This window comes from Eretmochelys imbricata, chromosome 16 (genome assembly GCF_965152235.1).
Source record: "Eretmochelys imbricata isolate rEreImb1 chromosome 16, rEreImb1.hap1, whole genome shotgun sequence".
In the NCBI taxonomy this organism is placed as follows: domain Eukaryota; kingdom Metazoa; phylum Chordata; order Testudines; family Cheloniidae; genus Eretmochelys; species Eretmochelys imbricata.
In genome coordinates, this window is record NC_135587.1 from 18,068,363 (window position 1) to 18,094,163 (window position 25,801).

General features: G+C 42.4%; 1 protein-coding gene across 2 annotated transcripts in view; it reads right to left on the minus strand.

Moving 5' to 3' along the window:
• Positions 1–24,456, minus strand: part of TSC1 (TSC complex subunit 1) — a 58,078-nt gene extending 33,622 nt beyond the window's left edge. For both annotated transcript variants that reach the window (XM_077836005.1, XM_077836003.1), the window contains exons 1-4: positions 24,332–24,456; positions 15,551–15,613; positions 1,690–1,882; positions 675–778 (exon numbers count right to left, since the gene is read on the minus strand). In XM_077836005.1, coding sequence (XP_077692131.1) covers positions 675–778; positions 1,690–1,795 — 210 coding nt within the window. In that variant the 5' untranslated portion in view covers positions 1,796–1,882; positions 15,551–15,613; positions 24,332–24,456. The remainder of the gene's footprint in view (positions 1–674; positions 779–1,689; positions 1,883–15,550; positions 15,614–24,331) is intronic.
• Positions 24,457–25,801: the final 1,345 nt, after the last annotated feature.

Sequence of the window (25,801 nt, forward strand, 5' to 3'; positions counted from 1 at the left end):
GTGTGTTTTACAAGTGTGTCTAGGGAGCCAGACTGAATACAATTCTGTGAGTACAACACAGGGATACAGATTAAGTCTCTCTGTGGTGATACTGACAACAAAATGTTGTTCAAAACAGAATTTGTCATTGTGCTTGGAAACTCATTCTGCTCCAAAGTATTCAGCCATAGCAGAAAAAAACAGCTGTTAGTTTTGCCAAGTGTTCATTTAAAAATTCCCACATGCCTGCAGAATCCCTGTATATTCTTGTGCAGTTGCACTTTCCCCTCCCTTCAATGGGAAACAAATCTAGTAACAGTAATAAGCAGCTGCTGCCACAAGCTGTAAAGCAATTCATTACAGTAAAAGATATTAAGTATCTGTATGAAAGATCTTCTATGAGCTTTGTAATTTCATCTCGTGATCAACATGTAAAGTTGATGGCAGCCATGGACCCAGTTTAAGTAATCCATGAAACAAAATGAAGTTTTGTGTTTAGGTTTAGTTTTAAAAAAAAACAAAACAAAACAAAACAAAAAACACTCAACCTATTCTTACAACACAGATAAAATGTATCAATTGATTCTACATCAAGGGAAAAGAAGAATTTTAACTGGCCTTCTATTTAGAAGCTTCTCTAATACTAGAGTAACATCGGCCATGCTCCTTCTTCTCCAAAAACTAAGTTATTTTACCTTGTCATGAGGCTCTTGCAATGTGGACAGGATCTGCAATGCCTGCTGAGAATTGTTTTCCAAGTAGTAATCTACTAGCATATTCACAAGCATCGGTCCACGGTCTACAGTTTGTTGTCAGCAACAAAAAGGAACAGGACAGGTTATAAACTAAAATGAACAAAAAATTTCTATTGTAAAAGATTAAAATTGCAGAATTGAACAACATTCTTACAAGTGCCTCTAGAAAGTTACCCAGGTTTTTAAAAATGAGACCTCCCAATTATATTCTCCCACCCCCAAGTGTCTCTCTGATTGTCTAGCTTGGTGAGAGAGAGGAAACAGACCTTCCTGAAAACTGACACGAGGATTTCCTGAAGTGTCCCAAACTAAATGATTAGATGTGTGACACTGACTAAACCTTTGTAGAGAGTCTACAGCTAGTGTTCCATGCTGCTGGGTGAAATCTGGCAATCAGCTGGATTCCCTCCTCCGTTCCCCACATGAAGCAAGTTTAGGGGCAAGGGGAGTAATGATGCTGTTCCACACTGAAATGGGTCCACTAATAGCCATAGGAATGCTCTTAGTGGTAGCAGAAAGCATTTGTAAAGCAAAATGAAGAATGGCATTTCACAAGGAGAAGGCATTGTTTGAAGCGACTGAAGTGGATGAAACACCTTCACTTGTTGGACGTACTTGGTAGGAAGGGAGCATGATATCTACTTAAAACCGGGGTGTGCATGTTTTCTTTAGTACACCACAAAACCGTAGTAACCTTATAAAAGGGTCAAGAAGACAGTCTCAAGGAACCAGGAGTTACAGTTTATCAGACCTTCCAAGAAGTGCCTCTTTTAGCAGGAGGAACATAAGGAGCATTAATCCTTGAAGCAATCACTGCCTCTGACAGAGGGTTTCTTCAAAGTCAGTCACATTTGCAGGAGATAATGAGTAGATTTGATAGGGAACTTCAACTTTTTGCTTATTTCTCTACAAAGGTTCCTCCAACCCTCCAGTTTAACATCTAAGAGGCACATACCAGAGTTGAGGTTATCTTTGAAGACAGCTGTTATATCTTCCTGGACAAGCAGAACTGAAGAATCCAACATAGAGAGGAGCTCACCAATATTTGCTTGCTGGGCCATTCTGTTTACTACTGTAGGCTTATGCACGTGTTATATGAATGTGCAAGTTAAAACTTCTTCAGGTTCCTCATTGGTGCCCCTACCACACTGGGAAGACAGAGCAGAGTACAGATAACAGAATATATCTCTCTCATCTCAAAGACCTCATCACTGCTATACTGGTAGCTGCAATATTACCCTTTTTGACAGTTAAATGCCAAAAACGTTTGTTAGTGCAGAATTAAGGCTGCCCAGTGATAGCTTGTACCCTTCCAGAACATCGAGTTCAGCAGAACTCGAACTTCTGAAAACCAGGAAATACAGAGTTAAGGTAAATGCTCAGAGAACCTTAACTCTGCCCCACTAGAGCTGGCAACAGCCAATGGGAATTATATGCATGCGCTCCAGCTGTAGTCACAGTGTTAGGTATAGCTGTATTGAATGGTGAAGGAATACACTGTTAGCAACAGGAACACACTGCTGGGAAAGCTGTGATTTAGGAGATCTGGGCCTGAGTCCCCTATGTATATTATCAAAGGAAAGAGGTGCATATGTGCCATGAAGCTCCAGTCTACACTATTTCAATGCAGAACTGTGTAGGTTGTATCAGTGGCAAGGCACTGGGGGTCTCTTTGCCATGGTACTGCCAGTAGTGAAGTGGGATATGAGAGCAGTCTGGATTTAATGATGGGTACAGGAAAGGATAAGTTTAGGCGGTATCCTGTGTTCAAGTGTGCAGGAGTTCTAAAACGGTATAAAATGGCTGTTAAATTTTTTTAAAGTGTTCTATTGTGTTGGGAGAAGAGGCTCAGTGTTTGAACAAGGGCAAGGACAAATTGCCTTTTCACTGTAAGATGGACTGAATGGAAGTGTGTGTATCATAGCTGTATTGGTGCATCGCTGAAAGAGGGTAAAGTTAAAGTTGTGTTGGCATTTACCATGACTCTATGTTTCCTGGTTTTCACAAGTCTGAGTTTTGCTGAATTTAATTTTCTCAAAGGGCACAAGCTATCCCCAGGAAACATTAACTTTGCATTAATGACATTTTTTGCTCTTTAATTTCCTAGATTTTAAACAGAAAGGAAACATTTACTGATAGGCGATAGTGGTCATTTAGACAATTTTAGTTCTCACACAGGTTTGCAGATGATATGCTGCTATAACTATGTAATAAATCAAAAGACCCTTGGCTGGTCTATACTGGGAACTTACATCATCATAGCTACATCCCTCATAGGTGTGAAAAATCCAAACCACTGAGAGACATAGCTATGCCAACCTAACCCCAGGTATAGAATTCTACTGTCAACCTAGCGCTATCTTCTGCTGGCTTAACTACCACCACTTGTGGAGGTGGATTAACTATACTGATAGAAGAGCCTTCCCATTGGCATAGGTCAGTGGTTCCCAAACTAGGGGCGCCACTTGTTCAGGGAAAGCCCCTGGAGGGCCAGGCCGGTTTGTTTACCCACTGCGTCCGCAGGTTTGGCTGATCGTGGTTCCCACTGACCGCGGTTAGCTGGTCCAGGCCAATGGGGGCTGCGGGAAGGGCGGCCACCATGTCCCTCGGCCCGCACCGCTTCCCACAGCCCCCATTGGCCTGCAGCAGCGAACAGCGGCCAGTGGGAACCACGATCGGCCAAACCTGCGGACGCGGCAGGTAAACAAACTGGCCTGGCCCGCCAGGGGCTTTCCCTGAAAAAGCAGCACCCCTAGTTTGGGAACCACTGGCATAGGTAGTGTCTACACTGAAGTGCTACAGCAGTGCAGCTGCGCCACTGTAGAGGTTTAAGTGTAGGCATACCCCTAGCTTTTATATACTGCATTTCACCAGAAAATGTCAACTTTACATCATTTTCCCATCTGTAAAATGGGGATACTGAGGCACAGAGGGGTGAAATGACTTGCCAAAGGTCACCCAGCAGGCCAATAGCAGAGCTAGGAATAGTCCCAGTCAAGTGGTCTTTCCATGAAGCCACATAGTTGCTATACGATTCCTCAGTGCTCCTCTCTCATCCTGTATATTCTGTGATAGTGGAATGGGAATAATGATCATGCTTTGAAATATATTCAGTGTCTAGTTGCTAACAGGGCTGGTGAGAGAAATCTCATCCATGGTCTGTGTCCCAAAACCTTGACAGTTTTATTATATGGTTGTTAAGGTAACTTTAAGCATTGAGAGAAGACTGATGTCTCTCTTTTTCCTTCTCCACCCCCTGGCCCATCATTCCCCGCAACATGTAGCCCTCCACCAACATTTCCTGCTCCCCTTCCCTTCCCATCCCATTAAGACATTAGTTGACACTGTAGAAGCCATTAATACATAAGAAAAATTGCTCCTTGCTCTCTCCTGCCTTATGCTTCTGCATACATGTATCACAGACAGCAGCTTACTGAAGGGCGGCAAACTGCCTTGGACATGTAGATGAGCTGCACAGAGCTGGGCCCCTCACTCCCATTACCCACTTCCAGTTGGGACTTCTGCTTCAGCCAGTCTTCCCCTCTCAGGCCCCAGACTCACCTAGTCTGCCCTTCCTCCAAACCTAGCGCTTCCCCACCACATTCTGGCCAGCTCGCTCTCACCCCACATGGGTGATGTGTATCTAAACTATTTATTTTCTGGTGTTTTCAGATGTTTAAACGTGTATTACCTTCAGTCCCCCCACCTCATATGGAGGGGCAGGGCGAGGGGCTAAGACTCCTGCAGGGCAGAGGTCCCCTACATCCTAGAGTACACATACAGAAGAGGAGAATTCAGGACTGACTGCCCCCCAACCCCCAATTCCTCTGCCACTCCTTATTTTCCAACCTATCCCTAATCCCTACTTCTTCCCCCTTAACCTGAGCTCTCCCCAACTCCTCATTTCCATTTATTCTTCTCCCCAAAATACGCCCATCCCTCACTTCTCCTTTCCCCGACCACCACCTACTCTTTTGCCCCTCCCCTTCCAGTGAGAATTCTCACATGTAATTTATTTTCTATTCAAAAAATAGTTTCACACCTTCTGAATATTCTGCTGTACTCAGCTAACATTTCTCCGATTAAAAACCTTGACAGAGACAGATTTTTCTAAGCTGTTTACAGCTCATTCTCAGTGGGACATTACACTCCATATTCTTTATGAAAATATGCTTATGATATGGATATGACATAACTAAGATATGTTTTATGCAAGATGGCTCATGTAAGATATCACTGGAAACGTTATGACTTACTGAATGTGATTATCCAATTTGTATGCATGTATCATTTCTGTATCTAAAGTTAGGAATATGGACTATAACAATTACTGGGTGTGTATTTCGAAGACACCCACCAGACAACAGGCCATCAAATTTGATGGGCCATTAGGAGGAAGGCATACTGGGACTTAGCTGTGACAATACTAGGTCAGGTGGTCTTGTCACCTAATACTAAAGACTAAACATTATCTTGGACTTCTTGTAACTTTCCACTGGGGGGGGTGGGGGGGGGGGAAGAGGAGGAAGAGGGCAAGCTTGGGAAACAAAAGATTCCCGCCTTATGTAAATCTTATTTAAGGGTGGGTAGGAAGGCAAACTGGACTCTCTTCCATTGCCTACCCAAGAGGAAGGACTGTTGAAAGAACCTGAAGGGACAAAGGAACTAACTTGAAGGGAAAGGCAGGGGTGAGTCCAGACTGAGACAAAGTTCCAGTCTATAAGAAGAAATATCTGGAACTCTGAGCTGTAGAAACTCCTCATCCTGCCTAATTCAACATTTAGGGAGAAATTACATTTTGTAACCCCTTTCTTCAGTGAATCAAGCTTAGTTTGCGTGTTTTGTTTTATTTGCTTAGTAATCTTCTTTGTTCTGTTTACTACTCCTTTAACCATTTAAAATCTGCCTTTTATACTTGATAAATTTGTTTGGTTTATTATTAAACCCAGTTTGCGCAATTTCTAACTGCGGAGTGCAAGAAGTTATGCATATCTTCCTCCACAGTGAGGGAGAGGGCAAATTTATGAGCTTATATTGTATATATTTCTCTACAGCACAAGACGGTATTATTTTGGGTTTATTCCTCAAAAGGGGTGTACCCGTGAGTGCTGGGAGAATCCTCTCACACAGAGCTGACTTCAATCTGTGTCTGCAGCGGGGTGTGGCCCTGCCTATGTGTGTACTAGAGGAGGCTTAATAGCCCGGCTCAGCAAGACAGGTTAAAGGGGACCTATGCTGGCAGAACAGGTGGACTCAGTGGGATCTCAGCACATCAAACGGCACCTTGAAAGGGGGCAACCCGTCACACTCAGATTTCTGCCCAGAGTGGGTTTCAAACTTAAGCCATGTCTACACATACAGCACTACAACTGCATCACTGCAGTGCGTCTGATGAAGACTCTTTATGCTGATGGGAGAGAGCTCTCCCATTGGTATAAAAAAAACCCACCCCCACAAACAAACTGTCAGCAGGAGAAGCTCTCCTGCCAGCATAACACTGTGCACATTAGTGCTCATGTCAGCATAACTTAGGTCACTCAGAGGGTGGAACAGTCACACCCCTGAGTGATGTAAGTTTTGCCAACATAGGCAGTAGCATAGACATAGCCTTAGTTGTAGGCTCAGAGATATTAACTGGCCCATTCTTTCAGCTGAGAACCTCTCATTGAGATGAGAGTACCTAATGGAAATGAATACAGCCTGAAATAATAACTCTGACAGAGAGCTGCTCCATTCACATCAGTAAGCATTCCTTTTCTACCTTCCCCACTGCTGGAGAGTTCCAGATGTGTGCCAAGCATACCCACTCTCAGTTCCTTACCGCAGCCTCAGCAGCGTGTTCTTGGTGCATGCTCTGAGCATGTCTGTTCTAAGCTACCCACCCAGAGATGGAGGGCTTCCCCAGATACTGGCTCACAGGGGAGGTATGGAGAGGAGCTAAGACACTCCCACAAAGGCAGCCCCCCCCAACCCCGAACCTGGCTCACATGCAGGGGAGCAGAGATAGGATCAGCCCCCACATAGACGGGATGGGGCACCCAGATCCTGGCATACACACAGGGAGAGGGTCAGAGAGGGGGCTCAGACAACCCCAGAGAGCATGGACCTCTAGATCCTAGCTCACATAAGAGGAAGGGAGTGGGGCTCAGACCCTGCCAAAGAAAAGCAACCCCCCACTAAGAATCTGGCTCACATGGGGAGAGATGGGGAGTCATACCTCACAGATGGGCAGGAGTCCCCCAGATCCCAGCACACATAGGGGATAAGGAGCAGGGGCAGAGCAGGGACCCCGCAGATCTCAGATTGCATGGTGGGGTAGGGATAGGGGCTCAGGGACCTCCAGAACCTGGCTCACATGAAGGGGGGAACAGACTGCCATAGATGTGCAGTCCCACCCCCGAAGCATGGCACAAACAAGGGGCAAGAAGCAGGGGCTCAGACATTCCACAGATAGGCAAGCCTCCTCCAGAACCCGGCTCATATGGGAGGGTCACACCACTGTAGATGGGCTGGGGACCCAAGGACAGCACACACACAGTGTTACTCCTGGAGGAATTCTGCACCACTGTGAATGCACAGAATTTATGTCCCCCATATATTTCTTTGCTTCACTATCAAAGTAATTTTTCTGGAGGGAAGTAAAGGAAAGCCACAAGAGCGGCCATGCAACCCTTCCCAGCAATATGTTTTGGGTGCCCAGGGCAGCCGGCAGAGAGGTAAATCACTGTGGGACATGAGGTGGGACTGGGAAAGACCCGGCTGGTGGCTCCTATCCTGCACTGGGCTCAGCTGGGTGGGGAGGACGGGACTTCCTCTTTCCCTACACAGCATCCGGGCCGTGTCAGACCCACCTTCAGATTTCTACCCCACATGATAAGCTCTGCAAACTCTACTCTCCTTCCCCTCCCCAACTTCCTGCACCCATCTCTCCTCAGCTGCAGGGGGAGGGATCACTGTACAAGGAGCTGCTCCCCCATCTGCCCAACCCTTCCGCACTCAGACTACCCCTTCCCCACCCAAAATGAGCACCACTCCCCCTGGACTACCCTGATGAGCCACCCACACCTGGATCCCCACCCTATCAACCCCCTACTGCACCTGGATCCCCACCCCATTGAGTCCCTCTCCCCCAGCTTCTGGACCCCTCACTGAGCCCCCCGCACTCAGAGCCCTCTGATGAGCTCTATCCTCCACACCCCCAACCCCCCGCCTCACTTAGCCCCAACCACCTTCACCTGGACCCCCCTGCAGAGTACCCTTACTATTGCACCCAGAATCCTGCCCCCCCCAACAAGCCCCTGTGCATCCAGACCTCCCACACACGCAAATGCCCCACTGAGCCACCCACACTCAGATTGCCCCACACAGAACCCTCTGAACCCACAGCTGGATTCCCCCACACTAAACCCTTCCACACTTGGATCCTGCCTTGCTGAGCCTGCCTGTACACACCTGGTATGGAGAGCACGGCCCTGGGGTGTTTCTGGGGCAGGCCCTGTCCTTGCGCTGTATCAGGATTGGGTGTAGCCTCACCGCTGAGTCCAGGTCCCAGGGAGAGCTGCACAGTAATTTTGCATCTCTGTGCAGCCAGTGGCCTATGCTCCCCCATGCCATGCTACAGCCTTCACATTTATTTGACAAATAAAATTTGCAGAATTTTTAGGTGCAGAATGCCCTCAGGAGAAACACAGAGCAGGGGAATGTGGGGCTGACATGTGCCCCTGCCCTCTCCCAGCTCTCCAAGCACTCACTCCCCTGTCCCCCCTCCCACTCTCCTATCTTCTCCCCTCCCACTTCACCTACTCTTCCACCCCAATCACCCTCCCCTCCCAGCAAGCATTTGCTTGCACAGTTTTCTTTTTTTTCTTTTTTAAATAGTTTCAGCACGTTCTGACTATTCTGCTGTATTCAGATTATATTTCTCCAAAATAACCCCCTCCCCTTTGACAGAGGCAGACTGGAGCAGTATACCAACTTTTCTTCCTTCAGATTTCTGCCCTCGCTTGGATTTTACCTCACAGTGCCTTGGGTAGTGCTCAGATTCAATGAACTTAAAACATCCTCAGAGCCACCCAGCCCCTGTAATATGGGGTAGTTTTCCAGATAGATTACACTGAGCATGTGCATAGAGAGATACTTGCATGCCTCTTTGTGTGCCTGATAACTGAGAAGCAAACTCTTTTTGAAAAAAGATTTTAATTTGATGTTCCCCAATGGGTGCCATGCACTCTATTGGGATAATCTTTGAGATCATGGTGCAATGAGCTGAGCCCTGGTTTGAGCTCTATCAGTGAGCAAAGATAGTTGACAGGTTCTGGCAACTTCAACCAAAACTGCTTTTTCCCTGGGTGCTATATTTCTGGAACCGTTTGGTCAAATGCCCCCAAATTTGGATCACTAAAATAACCCAAGCCTCCAAGAGGCATTCCAACTTTCAAGTCAATCTATGTAACCATGTAGATTTCAGAGCACTTAGAATTGAGCTTTAAACAGAAAAAGTTGGTCTTAATCTTGACTATAGCAGAGCTCTCACTCTGCTGTAATGTTAAATTGAAGAGGCTACTAGGGATATTTTTCCTATGCACATGCATGGGAGAAAGTTTATAACTTTCCCTTCACACTCAATGAAACCAATACATTATATGCAACCTTGAACATTAGACCCTGTTTTGTTGAGAATATGTTGGCTGAGACACCTGGATTACGCCCTTCTCATCAGAGTGCTATGAATCTTTAGTGTAGATCTGGTCAGCCAGTTATGATTACAAGAAAAAGCAGCTGTGAACAAAGTGGCAATAGCTCCCCGAAAGCACCAATCCTCCTCCTCCTCCCACAGTGGCCCCTAATGCAGCCCGGCTTTAGAACAGTTCACACATACCAGGCTACACTCAGGAAGTAGCCTGCATACTCAAGATTCTCTTTCCTCCCATATTTTCAGGTCAGCTGCAATCCAGCCTCATTCCAGAGACTTACTTACAGCCCTTCCTCATTCTTCCAGAGGTTCATAGCCCTTTAGTGAATGAGATCAACTCTGAGTGGACAGGTTGGTGTGGGAAAGGGTACAGAACGGAAAAAGGGGAGGTGGGGGGAGGTAATAAAGTGCAGATGAAGTTAACTGTGCAAGAGTATGACCCGAGAAACATGGTGGTATCTGTCAATCAACTGTAAGGGGACTCCAATAAAAGTAGTATGGAGCTGGATTAGAACCTAGAAAGGGATGATCTGCAGCCTAATTGCATTAGGTTTCCTGCAACTAAACTAGCAATTTGTACGGTTTCTGTGGGGCAAGGAAAAATATTTACCATACTAGCAAAATATGGTTTACCAAGCCAGCTGCTGACAAGAATTTTGATGACTTTTCTGAAAAAGGAGGAATCTTGTTCACAATATAGACATCTAAATAGGGAGTGGCACATTTGTATTAATATACATAGGGCAAAACTGAACTGCATTCAGACCAGGTTTTATGACAGTAATCACAGGTTTCAGAGTAACAGCCGTGTTAGTCTGTATTCGCAAAAAGAAAAGGAGTGCTTGTGGCACCTTAGAGACTAACCAATTTATCTGAGCATAAGCTTTCGTGAGCTACAAATTGGTTAGTCTCTAAGGTGCCACAAGTACTCCCTTTCTTTTTGTGACAGTAATGTTTTACTACATTAACCTTTCAGATTCCTATTTTGAACACATGGATGCATAAGCCATTGCCGAGTGCATAACTAGTAGCCAAAATTCCATAATTTACTAATGTAATTCCATTCTTTATTTTACCCAAAGGAAAAGTAAAATATCAACCTCTCCAGGTAACGCCAGCAAACAGACAGTTATTCTACATTCAAATTAAAACATGTTGATCCTTACTAAATGGGACAGGGCGATTTTATTTACCCAAAAGGTATACAAAATGTTAGACTAGCAGAAAACCAGCACAGTGACATTTCTGACTACTTGCTTGGATTTCATGAAACAAGATGTATGAATTACAGGGAGGATAATTTTATCACCTATATAGATAAAATTCTGAAAAATATGGCAAGTCACATTCTTTAGTAGTCTACAGCCTGCCCACTTAATTTTTTGGAGGGAACAAGTACAGTTAACAGCACATCACAAACAGGAAGTGAAATGAGCAAAGACAAACTTGAGTGGATTAGGAGTCAAAGCACAGATTTACACATACCGCCCTGCTCTGAGTCCACAATAAACAATGCTGGGATCCTGGTTTATTGCCCAACTAGCAGAAATCACAATCTCATGAATACACCAAGAATGGCAGACTGTGTTAGAAGTTTCCTAAAGCAAGAGAGTCATCATCTTGTGGATGAAGTAGGTTCTAGCCCACAAAAACTTATGCCCAAATAAATCTGTTAGTCTTTAAGGTGCCACCAGACTCCTTGTTGTTTTTGTGGATACAGACTAACATGGTTACCCCGGATACTTGACATCTTGTGTTTGGAACCCTCAAAGTCAGAGTTTATATTTAGCTGGACAATAGCAAGCTAAGCATTTAGCATAAAGGTGAAGGAAAAAGTGAACAACAGAAAACAAACCAGTCACTTGACAAATAGTTAAATCATGGCTCCTAAGAACGTAAGGTGAAACATTTAATTCTAACATGAGTCAAACTGGAGAGAAGTTCACTAAAAGTATCTTGCTCTGTTTTCTTGAAGTCAAGAGCCAAATCAACTGCAGCAAGAAGATCACAGCCTATTATGGGTCAAGTGGAATGGGATGCTGTAGTTTATCTGTTAGACTGTTTAGCTGTAGATTCAGTCAGTGTCAACTTTATCAGGACTACCCAGGATTAAGAAACTGGGTAGGATACAAAGTTCAGATTCACACCCACAGTTAGCACTTTCACATGTATTGAGATGTTTTTCTAAACAAGGACTGAAGTAGAGAAGATTCAGTCAGAGCAGGAAAGAGAAATTACTTCAATTTAATATAGAGAGCAAGCCTGTGAGTTAGAAAAATGTTGTATTACATTTTGAATCTTTCATACAGAAGCATGCCATGCAAAATACACAAGTCCACACTCTACATCCTACTTGCAACTGCAGTGCTTCGTAACACTTCGGGGGGGGGGCAGAGGGAGAACCACCTCTGCCTTCTAGCGTAATGTATTCTTAAAGGAAATCTGTAGAAGGTCCCTTTAATCTCACTTGTGAATCAAAAAACATGTTAAATCATCAGCTGTATGTAAACTTTAAAGTTATAAGTTTCCCCTCTTTTTCTACCTTGAAGGACTAAACTTTGATGTTTTCATTTCAGTTATTCAAGCTTCTGGGCAACCTCCTTCCTGGTCCTTCAAGGAAAAATATGGTATAAAGCCATTTAAAACATTTACTAGATCACCAAATCTCAGATAAGTTAGTTCTTGCTGAATAAGCAACTATTACCAATTATAATCTCTTTCTGTGATAGAAAGACAAGCCTTTATCAGGTAACCACAGAGAGCCTGGTTTTAGTCTTACCACAATAATCTGCATTTTGCAAATACTGAAATCTAGGCTGAATAGTTGAAACAAGTTACCGTGGCTGTAGCCAAGCAAACTGGACACTTGCCATCGTCTGGTTTTGATGTCAGCTTTACATTGCAGTGCTGACAGCTTGACATTCTGAATGCAAGCATCACAACTCTCTAATTCCAAGTGAGAACCAGTGTTAACAAGTCTCACTTTAGAAGTTATTCTATAATCGACCTTTACACTCAAATTGGAAAGGCAACTATTGATTTTATAGTATGAACAATCTAGAAAATAAATCCCAGTAGATAAGAGTTAGAACTGTGCTAAACAAGGAACATATCACATATGTATATAAAATAAACAAAACATGGAAATCACCTGGTTAATCTGGAGCAGAGAAATAAGACTCTTTAAGTTGTACTTTTTTCCCAAGAGTTTCTAGTAAAGCGTTAAAATGGATTAGCTTTATTATTTTAGAACAAGGGCTAGTTGCTCAATAAAGACAAGGTTAACTTAGAAATCAGAAAGGGTCAGCCTTTGCAGATGCAAAGATAATTTGCTGAAGCACTCCATGAGCTTTACCTAGGGGAGATAAGAGGGGCAGCTCTAAGTAAATTATGGTTAATCCCCTCCCCCCATAGCGCACTAAGGTCAACAATATCAGAGGAGGCAAAGGACTTCTGTTTAAGTTCAAGTGATCTAAAACAGAAGGGAGTTCGTGTGGCACCTTAGAGAGACTAACAAAATCTAAAAAAGTATCTCCATACTACCACTCAAATATGGCTCTCCCCAGAGGTACTGAACTGTATTAGAGAGCACGTCATTTAAAGAGCCTGAAGCTCAGTACACAGATCTTGAGTGAAAGGTTCCTTAAAGAATGTAAAGTATGAAGCAAACGTTTGCTTAGGAACACCACATTTTTAGAAAGCCTAGAAGAAAACTTATTTAGTACAATTTCTAATTTGAGAAGAGTGTGCTCGTAGCACACAAAAGGAATAACCAAAAGATTTTAAGAATGTATACCAGCTGGTCAATGGAAAAGTAGAGACAAATGCAATTTAGTGAAGAGGCAGCTTGGTAAATAACTAAGAAGGGCAATGTCTTATTGACCCTAACCTAGATATGCACAGAAAACTCTCATTCACATTGGAGTGTTTGCCCATAAAAAAAAAGGACAGGATGAGGCTTAATTTGACTCTAGAGTCTACTTGAAGTGTGTCTGTTATAACAGGTGTCAACTATTTAAATCTTCTACACATAGATGGGATAGCAAATGTCTCAAATTGTAAAGAATCCCTTTTCAATCGGGTAGCATCCAGAGTTATCAATTGTGACAAATACAACCTGATAAAAGTTTGGTAAATAGCTCCCAATAAAAGTCTTCTATGTGCAATTTTTATTAGTCTCTAACATTTTATAAAGAAAATTCATTTTCCAATCTCTTTCAAGTAAATAACTTGACTGACAATGAGATCTTCTAATCACCTTTAATTCTGATATTCTTAACTCAGATATGTTCAATGAAAAACAAAGATACAACCATTATCTTGCAGCAAGGGTAAGCAAACTTAATTTTTAAACACTGCTTTAATTAAATACTGTAAGCAAAACTCAATACACAAATCAGAAAATTCTAACTTATGGTTCCCACAGTAACCAGAACCTCCCTGGCCTGCCTGTATTTGTATTAAGTTGTGCTGCTCAGTGTGTGACTTACTACATGCAGTAAAGCCAAGTAACAGCAGCTGTAGTAACCATAACTGAATTTCCTGACAACAGCTGCTATGTGGCTACATTGCATGTATTAAAACACAAATTTAACAGCATACAGTAATACTAAGTACAGGATAGCAGAATTCTGGTCACTGTGGGAACCATTGCCTTGAATTTCCTGATTTGTGCATTTAAAGTTTCACTCATCATATTGCATTAAAACAGATTCTGAAAATGAAGTGCATTTGCTTTTGTAAAAAAGAGAGTGTTTGAAAACTGCAAGTATCTCAAGTGTATATGTACTGGAACAAGGAAACCAAATCCTTCACTTTGATTCAAACCCTCCAACATTCATTGTGAAAATGCCTATCTTAAACATTTAATCCTGTCTCATTCCCAAATACGAAGGTAATGAGAGTGTGCATGGGTCTACAGGATGAAGTCCGAACTACTGTTGTGGCATCTTTCTTTACTCTTTGCTTCCAGCATTGGGAACAGCTAAGTGTTATGCCCGCTCTTCTGAAAAGAAAAATATTAATGCCAATTCAAGACATGAACACAACCCACCAAATGGATACAAGTAATAAAGTAAAGGCTACAATCCCCATTATGGTAGGTGCTGCTATACAGTCATTGTAAAAATTGGTCAGGGACCAGCAAAACCAAACTCTCCAAGCTCCAGAAAGACAGTCACACAGGCTTAAACTTTTATATTTGAAAAGTCCTAGATTCATGGAAACTGAATGATTTCAATACATTACTTCACCATCACACAAACTTTTGGAAAGAGTGTTTGGAAAGGATGGGGGGGGGGGGGGGGGGAGAAGAGGAGGAAATGGATTGATACTCAGAGCTTCAACTGGAATTCCGAGAACCCCTTAGAGTGGGAAGAGAAGGACTTAAGCCAAAAATTTCTGCAGATTTCAGGCTTTCATTTTTAAAAAGTTAAATTCCTAGCTTTTATGTTTGCAAATAAAACCAGCTGTAGTGCCGTCTTCCTAAACCTGCTAGGATGGCTCCGGTGACTACTGCTGTTCGTAGCTTTACCAAGAAACAGTATGAAGATAACAAAACTCCGGACAGTTTCAGTGCCAATATTCAGAATGTTGTGAGCAGTAATGAATCAAGAATTTTCACACACTCAACACTACTTGGGAAAGCTATGAACAGAGACAGGCACTTGAGTTATTCAAGGAGAAGGAATGAAAAAAAAAAAAAAGGTTGAGAAACAGTGGTGACAACCCTGCCTTCACAGCAGCCAGGAACTTAGCAGTAGGAAGACAAGACAGAAACCTCCTCCCTTCTAGCAGCTAGGGAAGGGCTTTAGATAAGATGCTTACTAGTCACAACCTGATGCAAATGATGGAGTTTCCCTCCTTCCAGCAGCGTCCAGGGACAGCACACTTACCAGCAGCTGACGTGGCAGAAGGGCCTTGGTGTCTCACTAGGCTTTCCCCCACCAATAATCTCACTGGTGAGGGCCCTACCCTTTGTATTTACCTCTGGCTAGTAGGTTTTGGACAAATTTTACAAGTCCTGAACTGTTCTCCCCCCTTCAGAAGTCCTCCCTCAAAATCAGGGTTGAAATACAACAGAGCATGCAGGGGAAGCTTTTAACTGCTATTGGGTATGCTGTACCTGTTCTGTGGACAAGTAGGACTTCAGTTTCCAGTGCTGTCAATCTGGCACCTTTCATGATCACTGAATTGAAAAAAGGACAGAGGTTAGCATATGCTACCATTAACACTGTTATAAAGCAGTTGAAAAAGCCTGCTGTTATGTTTCACTGCAGTTTTGTCGTTCCTGCATTACAACATCAGCCCCCAGTTTGAGTAACAACCAAATAAGTTGCATGGTTACTTCTTCTGGTTCTTGATAGCCTAAAGCCACAAGAGAATCAACAAAATGTTGGCTTCCACATTCATATTTGTGCTTAATGGTATGAATTTACAAAATCTGCTATGAAGAGAAGTTTTTTAGTGTATACCTTTAATAAACACAAGATTTTTGTATTTAAACATTCCCCTAGAGAATCATGAACCCAAATAATTGGGCAGAGAAGAGGACTTTAGACAGAAGTGAAGAGGACCATTTCATTTTGCTGTCCAAATTGAGCAAGATACAAAACTAAAATTAAAACTGTAGAAAATAAAAGATTAAAATTCAGTTTTATCTACAGTGTTAGTAACAGAATCAAGGACTTTAAATAAACATGTTTTATGTTGACAGGATTGCTTCAAAAAAAAGGAAGCTGTACTTTTTTATATACATACATATATATAAAAATAAACACACTTGCGCATCTCAAGATGATTCATTACAGAAAATAATTCCATTCACACACCTAAACTTTTGGGCCATTTCTATTACTTGGACACACTGCTATGAGTTAGCTGGGGGTTGTAGGGCAGTCTCAGACATTTATAAGATCATATAATTATTAAGCCTGACACTTCAATGATTCTCATGCTCAGTACCTTTACTTATAAGCTGTGTTTTAAAACGTGAGCTGGGTTTATCCAGTTCACGGGTGAAGCCATGGACACACCAGATACCCTACTGAGGGACTGTCACAATACAGCTGCCTGGCCTTGCATAGAATCGCAAAAGTTAGAAAAGGAGAAAGATTTAGACCACTGAGTCAATCCCTATACAAGCAATAAGCACAGGCCCCTCAAAGGGGAGCGATATCACTTGATCCTCTGAAGAAAAAGGTTTTTGGTGTAACTGGGTAGAGTGGCAGCCAAGAAGTTATATTTATACACCTTCAAAAGAGGTGCTTTTGAAAACTTATTATGCACGTGGGCTTGATTTTGTATGGGGCGGTGAGAGGGGTTATTTCTTAGCACTTATAGAGCAATTTATACAGTAGAAATGATGTAGGTTAACTTATGATGTATTTCAGTTTTCCAATTAACTGACTTAGAAATACCATTTCTTCTTCCAGTGAATCTCATTACTCGTTTAGTTTACTTAAGTTTTTGCCTGTCATTCTCAGGATGGACAGTGAGGAAAAATACACATTCATGTGTAGGAACAAAGACAAGATTAACAAAGTGATAACCACTGACCATTCCCAACAGAAGAAAGACAGAAGTGTGAAGAGTAAGAGGAAAATGGTTGCAAGTTCAAAGTTGGCAACTTAGTTGTTTTTGCAAGAGCTATATCTTTCGCAACAAACTATCCAATAAATGTTCCAATAATCTATGTTACTAGCATGGCTAGAGCATATACACTTTGCTCTTCCCTTTAGCAATAAAACTTTAATTCAGTCTTCAGCAGTCATGGCTGGACAGTCAAAGTGAAATGTCACAGTCCATTTATAAACAAGCAGTGTTATGTTCAGAGTCCTTCAATAGTCAAACGTTTCAAATGTAAAAGCTATCCCTTCACACAGTCTGACTGTTAGGCTCTGACTGACGATTCCAACTGGGATCAACAGCAAGACTTCCAATGGAAGATACTTAACAGGAGACTATTAACACCTGTTTCAAATTCTCATCAGCAGCTTGTTTTCAAGTGTTTTCCAAAGCAGATGGTGGTTCTTTATTTTTACAGGGATTGGACCACACGAGCATCCAGAGTGTGCCAAAGTTAAAATGTGAGCCTTTGGGAAAGGGACTGCATTTTATTAAGGCAACTGAGATACGAAGGAGAGAGAGGAATAAAACACACAATCCTTTATTAAAAAAAGGAAACAAAAAACAAAACACAAAAAAACAGCTAGCCCGCTCTCTAGCCTACGTTCAAGAGACTTAATGCACTGGCCTTTCACTTCAGCAACTGCATTCAAACCCTGAATAGACCACAAGTGGGTTAGTCTCAAACTCCCCTCTGAGTAGGTCTACACCTCTAAGTTTGACAGTTAAAACCTTCACCTGAGACATCCACATTTTTAATAGGCATATTACACATCAGGATTGAGGTACATTGGCATAACTGTATGGGAGAAAACTGCTTGCCTGCAAGCAGCACGGTCTACAACCAAGCAGCCCGTTCCTTGATTTCCGTGGCCACTATCTGCAAGATTATATAATGGAGTTAGAGAGCTTGATGCCTCAATTGTTTTTTGGGATATGGAATCTGCCAAACATAGGATGCTGGTGAATCCATTCCAGAACAATAGTGAAGTAAAGTTATTATTTCACAACTATTTGGTTGCCTAAATTAACAGAATTGGTGATCTAAGTCATTACTAGTGCACATATCCACATCAAAACAGTGACAAGCGACACCTATTTTGAGACCCAGAGGCCAAAAACAGAAGGGGCGTAAGTTCTAGCCTACTCTTTTACTCTATATGGACTTGTCTACACTGTCCTTTTTCTTCTGATCTCCCTCTGTCATACCACCAAGGCAGGTACACCTACAGTAGGGTTTCCACTACTGTAGACAGAGTGTAGACTTTCATTTAAAAAAAAAGCATCCTCTATAAATGCTCAGAATAGGTCTAGATGAAAGTGGTAATAACACCAACAGCAGCTCCTCACTAGTGTGCTTGCTATCATTAGAGCACGTGAAGCTATATTGGTGTTAGTATACCAGTGGGAAATTAAGAAAAATGCCCATGTAGGAAAAGCAGATACGTCTCTCAAGCACAAGGTTCCACAACACGATGAGAGGAGTGTGGGGAAGCATTCTTGGTGATGTACCTGTTCTGCAGATAAATGAATGTCAAACTTTAGGGTGTCAATCTGTTTAAATTTAGTCTTCACAAAACCTGACAAAGATGAGGAGGATAGTAAAGAACATGGCTGTTCTATCAGAGATGTAGTTATCTAAAAGAATTACTCGGTTCCCTAACTAATTAAACCCTGGAGTGACCTTGTGCCAGTAAATGCAGAATATTCCTACAAGACATGTCAGTCAGTGGATTGTACATTATTACTGCTCTATTTTTATAGAAGTACTAACAATCTTCACTCCAATAAGCTGATTTTTTTAAACGTGTAAAAACATTCTAAATAAAAGGTTCAAATTTATACTGTACAGCATCTTGCAACCCGATTTGATATATTGCTGAAGTTAAATGAAAAACAGCAAGTAACACAATGCCATTAACTAAAAACGTTTAAGGCAAATTAAATACTTTGCCGACACAGGGTTTCAAATGAATTATTTGTTGATATAGTCTTAAGCTGTCAATTGTGGCTTTCTGATCAACCTGGTCTATGATGCTCACTGTAAGACAAAGGAACTCATATTTCCACATCACTCTTGAAGACTAAGCTACAAGTTGTCCTCTAATAATTAAATCCATTTTAAAGTCAATTTTGGGAAGTATTTAACATCTATAAGGAGGCAATGTGTTCCAATGAAAAACACAGGTTTGGAAGATGTATACCCATTCCTGTCCAAACACCTGTTGTATAATCTTCTGCAAAAAACACAGACATCACTTGAGTTTCTCTTCTGTAAGGTGGGGAATATAGATACTTAACCCTACTATGTAAAACACAGAAATCCTCAGATGAAGATTATCATAGCTGTTTGGTATTATTATATCCAACTAAGATTTGGAATATTGTCAGTAGTAAACCAGCTCTCCATCTGACCCTTGTACTAATGTGAAGAAAAGTCACTTCCTTTATCGCCGTTTACACTGTGCACAAGACAGACTGAAAACAAAATTCCTTATTTCCCAGTTTGCATGCTCTCAGTCCCCTATTAGAGACAGTAAATTCAGCAAGATACTGTCAATGCTTGGAGTTGGCAGGATGACAATGGTGAATCAATAACTTTTCTTCCAGTTTATCACTAGGTATTTTAGCCCCTAGTATTTATACCTTTTTTGTGGCTAATTTTAAAATCTTCTACAAGGAAAGTCAAGATCCCTTGGTTGGGTATTAAAAAAAGAAAAGAAAAAAAAAGTGAACTTGTTTAAGTGTTTACACACACAAGTTCATCCCCTCCCATTGAAAAATTAGAAATAGCTATAGCAAATTATCCTAATCTTACATTCAGGAGCTTTCACAAAAGAGAATCTTATTAAATGAGTCAAAGCAGTAGGACTAAAGAATTGGCCTACAGAGAAAGAGGGAGAAGCCAGGAAACCTCAATTATGGGACCTATAAACGATGTGTTCTTTTCAAGGTGCAGTTTGCCCACAAGTCATTGTAACCAGTCAAGGAACAATAGACTGAGGCCAGAAGGGAAAGGGTAAACAAAGCATCTGTACAGTGAAAGAGATAATGGGATCTCTCTACAGGGTACAGGACTTCCACACACATTTTTGTCAAGAGAAAATTTTCTTCTGTTGTGAGCTTTTATCCCAAGCAGAAGAAAGGAACACACATTTCCTCCATAAAGGTAATACCACTTCCTATAGTAATACAGATTCAGACAAGTGAGGCACTTTTTGTATTGCTGACATCAGTATTTCACCCCACTTGCCATGACTTTACGTTTGGCGGGGGGGAGGGAGAAGAGGCCAACAAATTGTTTCAAGATGCACCCCATAAGGGGGACTAAATGTTACCAAACACAGAAATGCTTCAACAGCACATGACCTCCACTAACATCCTGGACTCTTCACAATCAGGAATTAGACTTGGCTATGGTATGACAAACCTTCAGGCTCATACTACTCCACCTAATTAGTATTTTAGGCAGACACCACAAAGTGCTGCTTAACCAGCATTAGTGGACAATGGGAGTGAACGGTGGTGTAATCACTCGTTTCAATGAGAACTCAGAAATTGATAAGCAATTGCTCCTCATCCTCAGGAGCACTTACATACAGTCCCAAAATGATCAATCCTGTCTCCTCTCGCTTGAGATACAAGACTTCCGAGAGCCTATGTGTCACCATGGGTTCTACTGCCATCAATATCCTAACAGTGCCCATTTGTACACTTCCTTTTCAGGTAAGACTATCATCATTGCCACAAAGATAATGGATGAAATAAGTGACAATGAAAAACAGTAACTCAACTCAGAAGAGAGTAATGCTTGTATGGAGAGAGAAGCACTGAACAGCTAACCAAAGCACTGACCACACACTCTACAAAATACACGGGCTCTCCAATTGTCAAAACAGTAATTACCCTAAGGCCATGCAAAGTTAATCTTTTCCCTCTGGCTGCAGAAAGTAGCACAAGATATCCTTCCACTCCCAGACTTACAAAGCTGCACTGTTTCCTCTCAGACCTAGCAACTATGATGCACACACTTGTCTAGTCTTAACCAACACCACTATGTAGCTGGGATTACAACAGTCCAAACAATAACTCCAGCATGTTATAATATGTGGCAGCCTGCATTTCAATAGAATTAGCCACTAGTAACACATCACACATCTCCTCTGCCCTGTTCACTTTCAAGTCCAATGTAAGCTGCCAATTCTAAACCTAGTTACTTACCAACTACTGAGTTAAAACCATAGTTGCCTAGCCTGTCCATTTTCATCTACCTTTTTGCAAAAGGTTACCCTCAACAGGAAGGAAGAAAAAAGAAAAAAAAATCAAGGTTAAACAGACAAATCCTAGGACTGTAAGAGCAGAGTCCAATTCAGTGTTTTTTATGCTTCTCTTGAAATTGTGTTTTGTGCCAAGATACTATGCTAATTGCTTCCCTACAAATACCTGACAGAGGAAAAAAAGAAGAAAATTAAAAAAGCACGTCAGGAAAGGGGGGTGGGGGTGGGAATGAAGCTTGGTAGGGCTGATACTCTTTGGCTCTTTGATAGAAGCCATGGACTTACTGCTAATAAGCCATTACTAACCTGAAAGAGAATTTTTTATTTTAGCTCTGCTTACAAGACTCAAAATAGATTACTTAAAAAAAGGAACAGAGTGATCCATTTTACTATACTACTTTTATTAAATAGTAAATACCTTGTCAGATCCCTTAGGTAAACTAACAGGCAAGGGAAGGGCTCTACACTCCACAGAGATATATAAGCATCAGGCCTCTCCTAAATCTTGAGAACAAATTTTTGTCAACAACAGTACTCTTGGCACATGTTCACTGAACTGGGCTGCAACTACCCTGCTCTTGAATATAGTGCAAGACAGATAAGGTAACTAGTCTGGTTAGACTAAGCATTTTAACTCCCATAGAAATTAAGGAAAATACTTGATACTCTCTGGGTTGCATGTAAGGTAAGAAAGAAAACAGCACAGATACACAAGGCATACCGAAGGCAAACATTTGCCTTTCTAAATACAGCTGTTCTGGTTCCGGTAATCCCACTGACTATATTAAACTAAATGACCTAGTTTGTGGCCACTACATTGTGAATTCTATCCTAAGCCATTATAATACCCCTTTAAAAAGCCATACACCTGGCTGCTACATATCATACAAATCCCACAGTCCCCCAAGGACACCATTAGAGGATGTTGTGTTTACTCATTTGACTTGCTGACTTGTCGTTGTTGAAGGCATATTTTCTGATTGTTTTCTATGGTAGAACATTCAGTTCCTGTAAAGACCAGCGTCAGTGATCAGATACTCCATTTGCAACATGAGGTGAACGAGATCTTTGATAGTGCAAGACTGCTAGGGTTAGATTAAAAAAAAAAATCAGCATCCTACTAATCAGCATCAGTTCTAGATCACATATGTATGTTTTGATCCAGAAGTCACTAAAGAAACCAAAAGATTGTTTATTAAAATATCTGTAGTTGGACTATACACCACAGATTAAAGCCCTTTAACAAAGAGCAAAGTAGTTTTAGTCAATATAACCCTTAGTTTTTATACTCAAGTGTTAGACACCTTGTCAAAAAAAAAAAAAAGAGAGAATTGAGATTTGCTTTAATTTAAGTGATTTTACCTTATCATATTTTAGTTTAAACAAAACCTGCTTTCTCAACGAAGTCATGTGGGTCTCCTTCGTTGTTCAAAAAAAGTTACAAAACTAACTCTCTCTTTTATAAAGCTCTTTTTAATTAATGATTTTAGTGTGCATTTAAACATTACCCAGCAGTGTTTATAATGCAACACCAAAGCCTTGTACTAGTGCACAACAGGAAATGAAATCAACTAAGAACCACAACAAAAAAAAGTGTGTATTCTTACTTATCACAAAAAAGTAAAACAAACTGCATACATTGTGGAAGATCTAATTTTTAGTTCTTTGTTTTCAAATGTCTAAAATATTGTTCGTAACAAACGAATTGAAAAGAGTTATTTGATCTAACAGTATCATTATAATACCACTTCCATTCTGACAAGCTTACAGTGACTTGTACAGAAAATAACTTATAATAATTGTCAGTCTGATCCTATGGCATCCTGAAAACCTTCAATTCTAGCATCTCCTAGGAGGTGCTCAGCATCCAGTTTCAAGAGTTACAAGTGGTTTTGTACACTCCAGCTGCTTCCAAATCTCCCTGCCAATTTGTGTGGTTTCAGACCCACATGCTCCTTACAGGCCTGTGTTTCTCTCCCTTGTTGACTTGTAGGAGACTCTCACAAACAATAAGAGAAAGAGACTGACTGTATTATTCTGCTTCCCCCATACAAATTACATACAAAGTAAACAAAGACAGAAAGAAAAAAATAATTTGTCTCTACCCTCTTAGATTTAGTCCTTTCAGGTGTTACTTGTAACACTAACAAAATATTTTCAAGCAAAAGTGTGATTTTTTAAAAAAGTTAATAGTATCCAAGCAATTTTTCCATTGACTTGACACATCAGCCATTCCACAAGAGAATGAGAAAATCCTTTATCACCAGAGAAAGAAACTTTTAAAAACTGCTTTAAAATTAATCTCAAAGGAATGAGTCCCCCTTGCAAATGTGTGAGAGTCCTTGGGGTCAGGTCTGGAAATTGCCACTCAGCATTTGAAAGGAAGGTGCAGAGTCTGCTTCCACAGTCAATGCACCAGATGAATAAAACAAAATAGAGAGAGAAACCATCTTAAAAGGAGATGCCCAGAGGAGCCGTGTCTGGGCAGAGTCACATGGGGGAGCTGATGACAAAGACCAGGTTTAACTGGGGGACACAAACAAGTGGGGAGGGGGAAATTACACGTTATTCATCCTCTCTCTTCCCCCCACAACTTCTTTCCTTCCTCCCCTCCTCCCCCATCTATCCCCTCTCCTCACTCCCCCTCCTCATTCCTAACATCTCCCATCCCCTTCTTCTCCCTCATCACCTCCTCTCTCCTATCCCCCATCTATTCCCTCCCTCCTCTCATCTCCCATCCCCTTCTCTCCCCTCCCCCATCTATCCCTCCTCTCCTTCCTCCCCCTCCTCACTCCTAGCATCTCCCATCCCCTTCCCCCATCCCTCCTCTCCTTCCTCCCCCTCCTCACATCTCCCATCCACTTCCCCCTCTATCCCTCCTCTTCTTACTCCCCCTCCTCACTCCCAGCTTCTCCAACGCCCTTTTCTTTCTATCCCTCCCCCTCCTTTCTCTCTCTCACTCTTCCCCAGCTCCCTCCTGGGTGGGGGTCCAGGATACTCACCCCTCCTTCTCTCCAACTCAGCTGTTTACCACTCGGGGCTCCTCTAGCCCACAGGGCGCCGCCATCTTGGCCCTGCCTCCCTCCCTCCTCCCCTCTCCACCCCCAGGCTGGCTAGTCACTCCTCGAATCCATCCGCTGCAGAAAGTAGTGCGCGGGACCAGCCCCGTCTGCGCGATACGGCGCCGCCTGCCCGCGCCCCGCCCTCGCTGTTTCCTCTGAGCGGCCTCTGTCCCTCGGCGGTCCGCGTTCCAGGCTTGGGGTGCCCCGCACCGAAATGGCGCGGAGTTATCTCAAGAGGGAGCGAAGCGGCCTCAAAGCGGTCTCGTGATTCTGGAGAGGGCCGCAAGAAGCGCCGGCTGAGGATCACGTGATTCGGAGTCTTCGGGAGGTTGTGGGCGGGGCGAGTCAGGCTGGGAGGTAAACAAGGCCTGCTGCCTGTGGGGGGCGAGGCAGGCTGGCTCTGGTAGTGGGCCTGGACCTGCTGCAGCCTCAGCACCTAGCACCCAAGGGTGTCTGAGTGCTGAGCTCAGGCAGCTTTCCAGGCAGGCTGTCTGTCATGTTACAGTGCCAAGGGCGCACGCAGCCGCACACAGGAGGTGCCTCACAGAGTGGCACTCGGCAGTTCGCTGTGGCACCACCATGGTGACATGCCACGGTGGACACGCAGTCACAACACGCCATGGCCACGCTCAATGAGGCCACCGTTGCGTTGACATCTACAATGACAAGCCCCAGCCGCACCACGGCAATATTACAGCAATACTCTGCAATACTCTGACACCATGTTGCCAGGGTGACAGAAGATGGTGATGCCACTGAAATCCATGGAGTTACACTACATATAAACGTGACCTATGTAGACCTCCCCCTGACCTTCTCAACCAGGATGTGCTCCTATGCAGTGTTGCCAACTCTCAAGACTTTATCACAAGTCTCGCAATATATGTGCCCAGCTCCTGGCATCAATTGGCTCTCAGCTTTCATTGAAAAAAAAAAGGATATGTCTAGTCCTCGCGGTTGCAGAGGAAAGCTGGAAAACATGAAGCAAGGCTCAGAAACGGAAAAGTAAATGAAAAGAACCTCAGCACTTACTTTTTAAAAAAAATCTCAAGATTTTTGCCACTTGTGGTTTTGGGGGGCCCTGACTCATGCTTTTTGAATGCTTGAGGTTGGAAGTACTGTTTTGGTGAAGTAATGATCAAACGAGCAGCACATCTCTCTGTTTTCTTGTGTAATGCACCTTTGCAATTTCCATTCATCCACAGATCGTACTGTTACCAGTTTAAAACAGGGATCTAACGAAGCCCCATTTTTATCCTCCTTTTGTCTTCTCTAAGCCATGGTAAATTTCATTTCTGGAAACTCCTGAAATTTTTTTTAGCCATATAATTCCCATGGAGCGCTGTAATTTTTAACCTTACCATTGCAAATGTACAAAATGGGCTGTCCTAGAATCTATCAGCCAGAGTG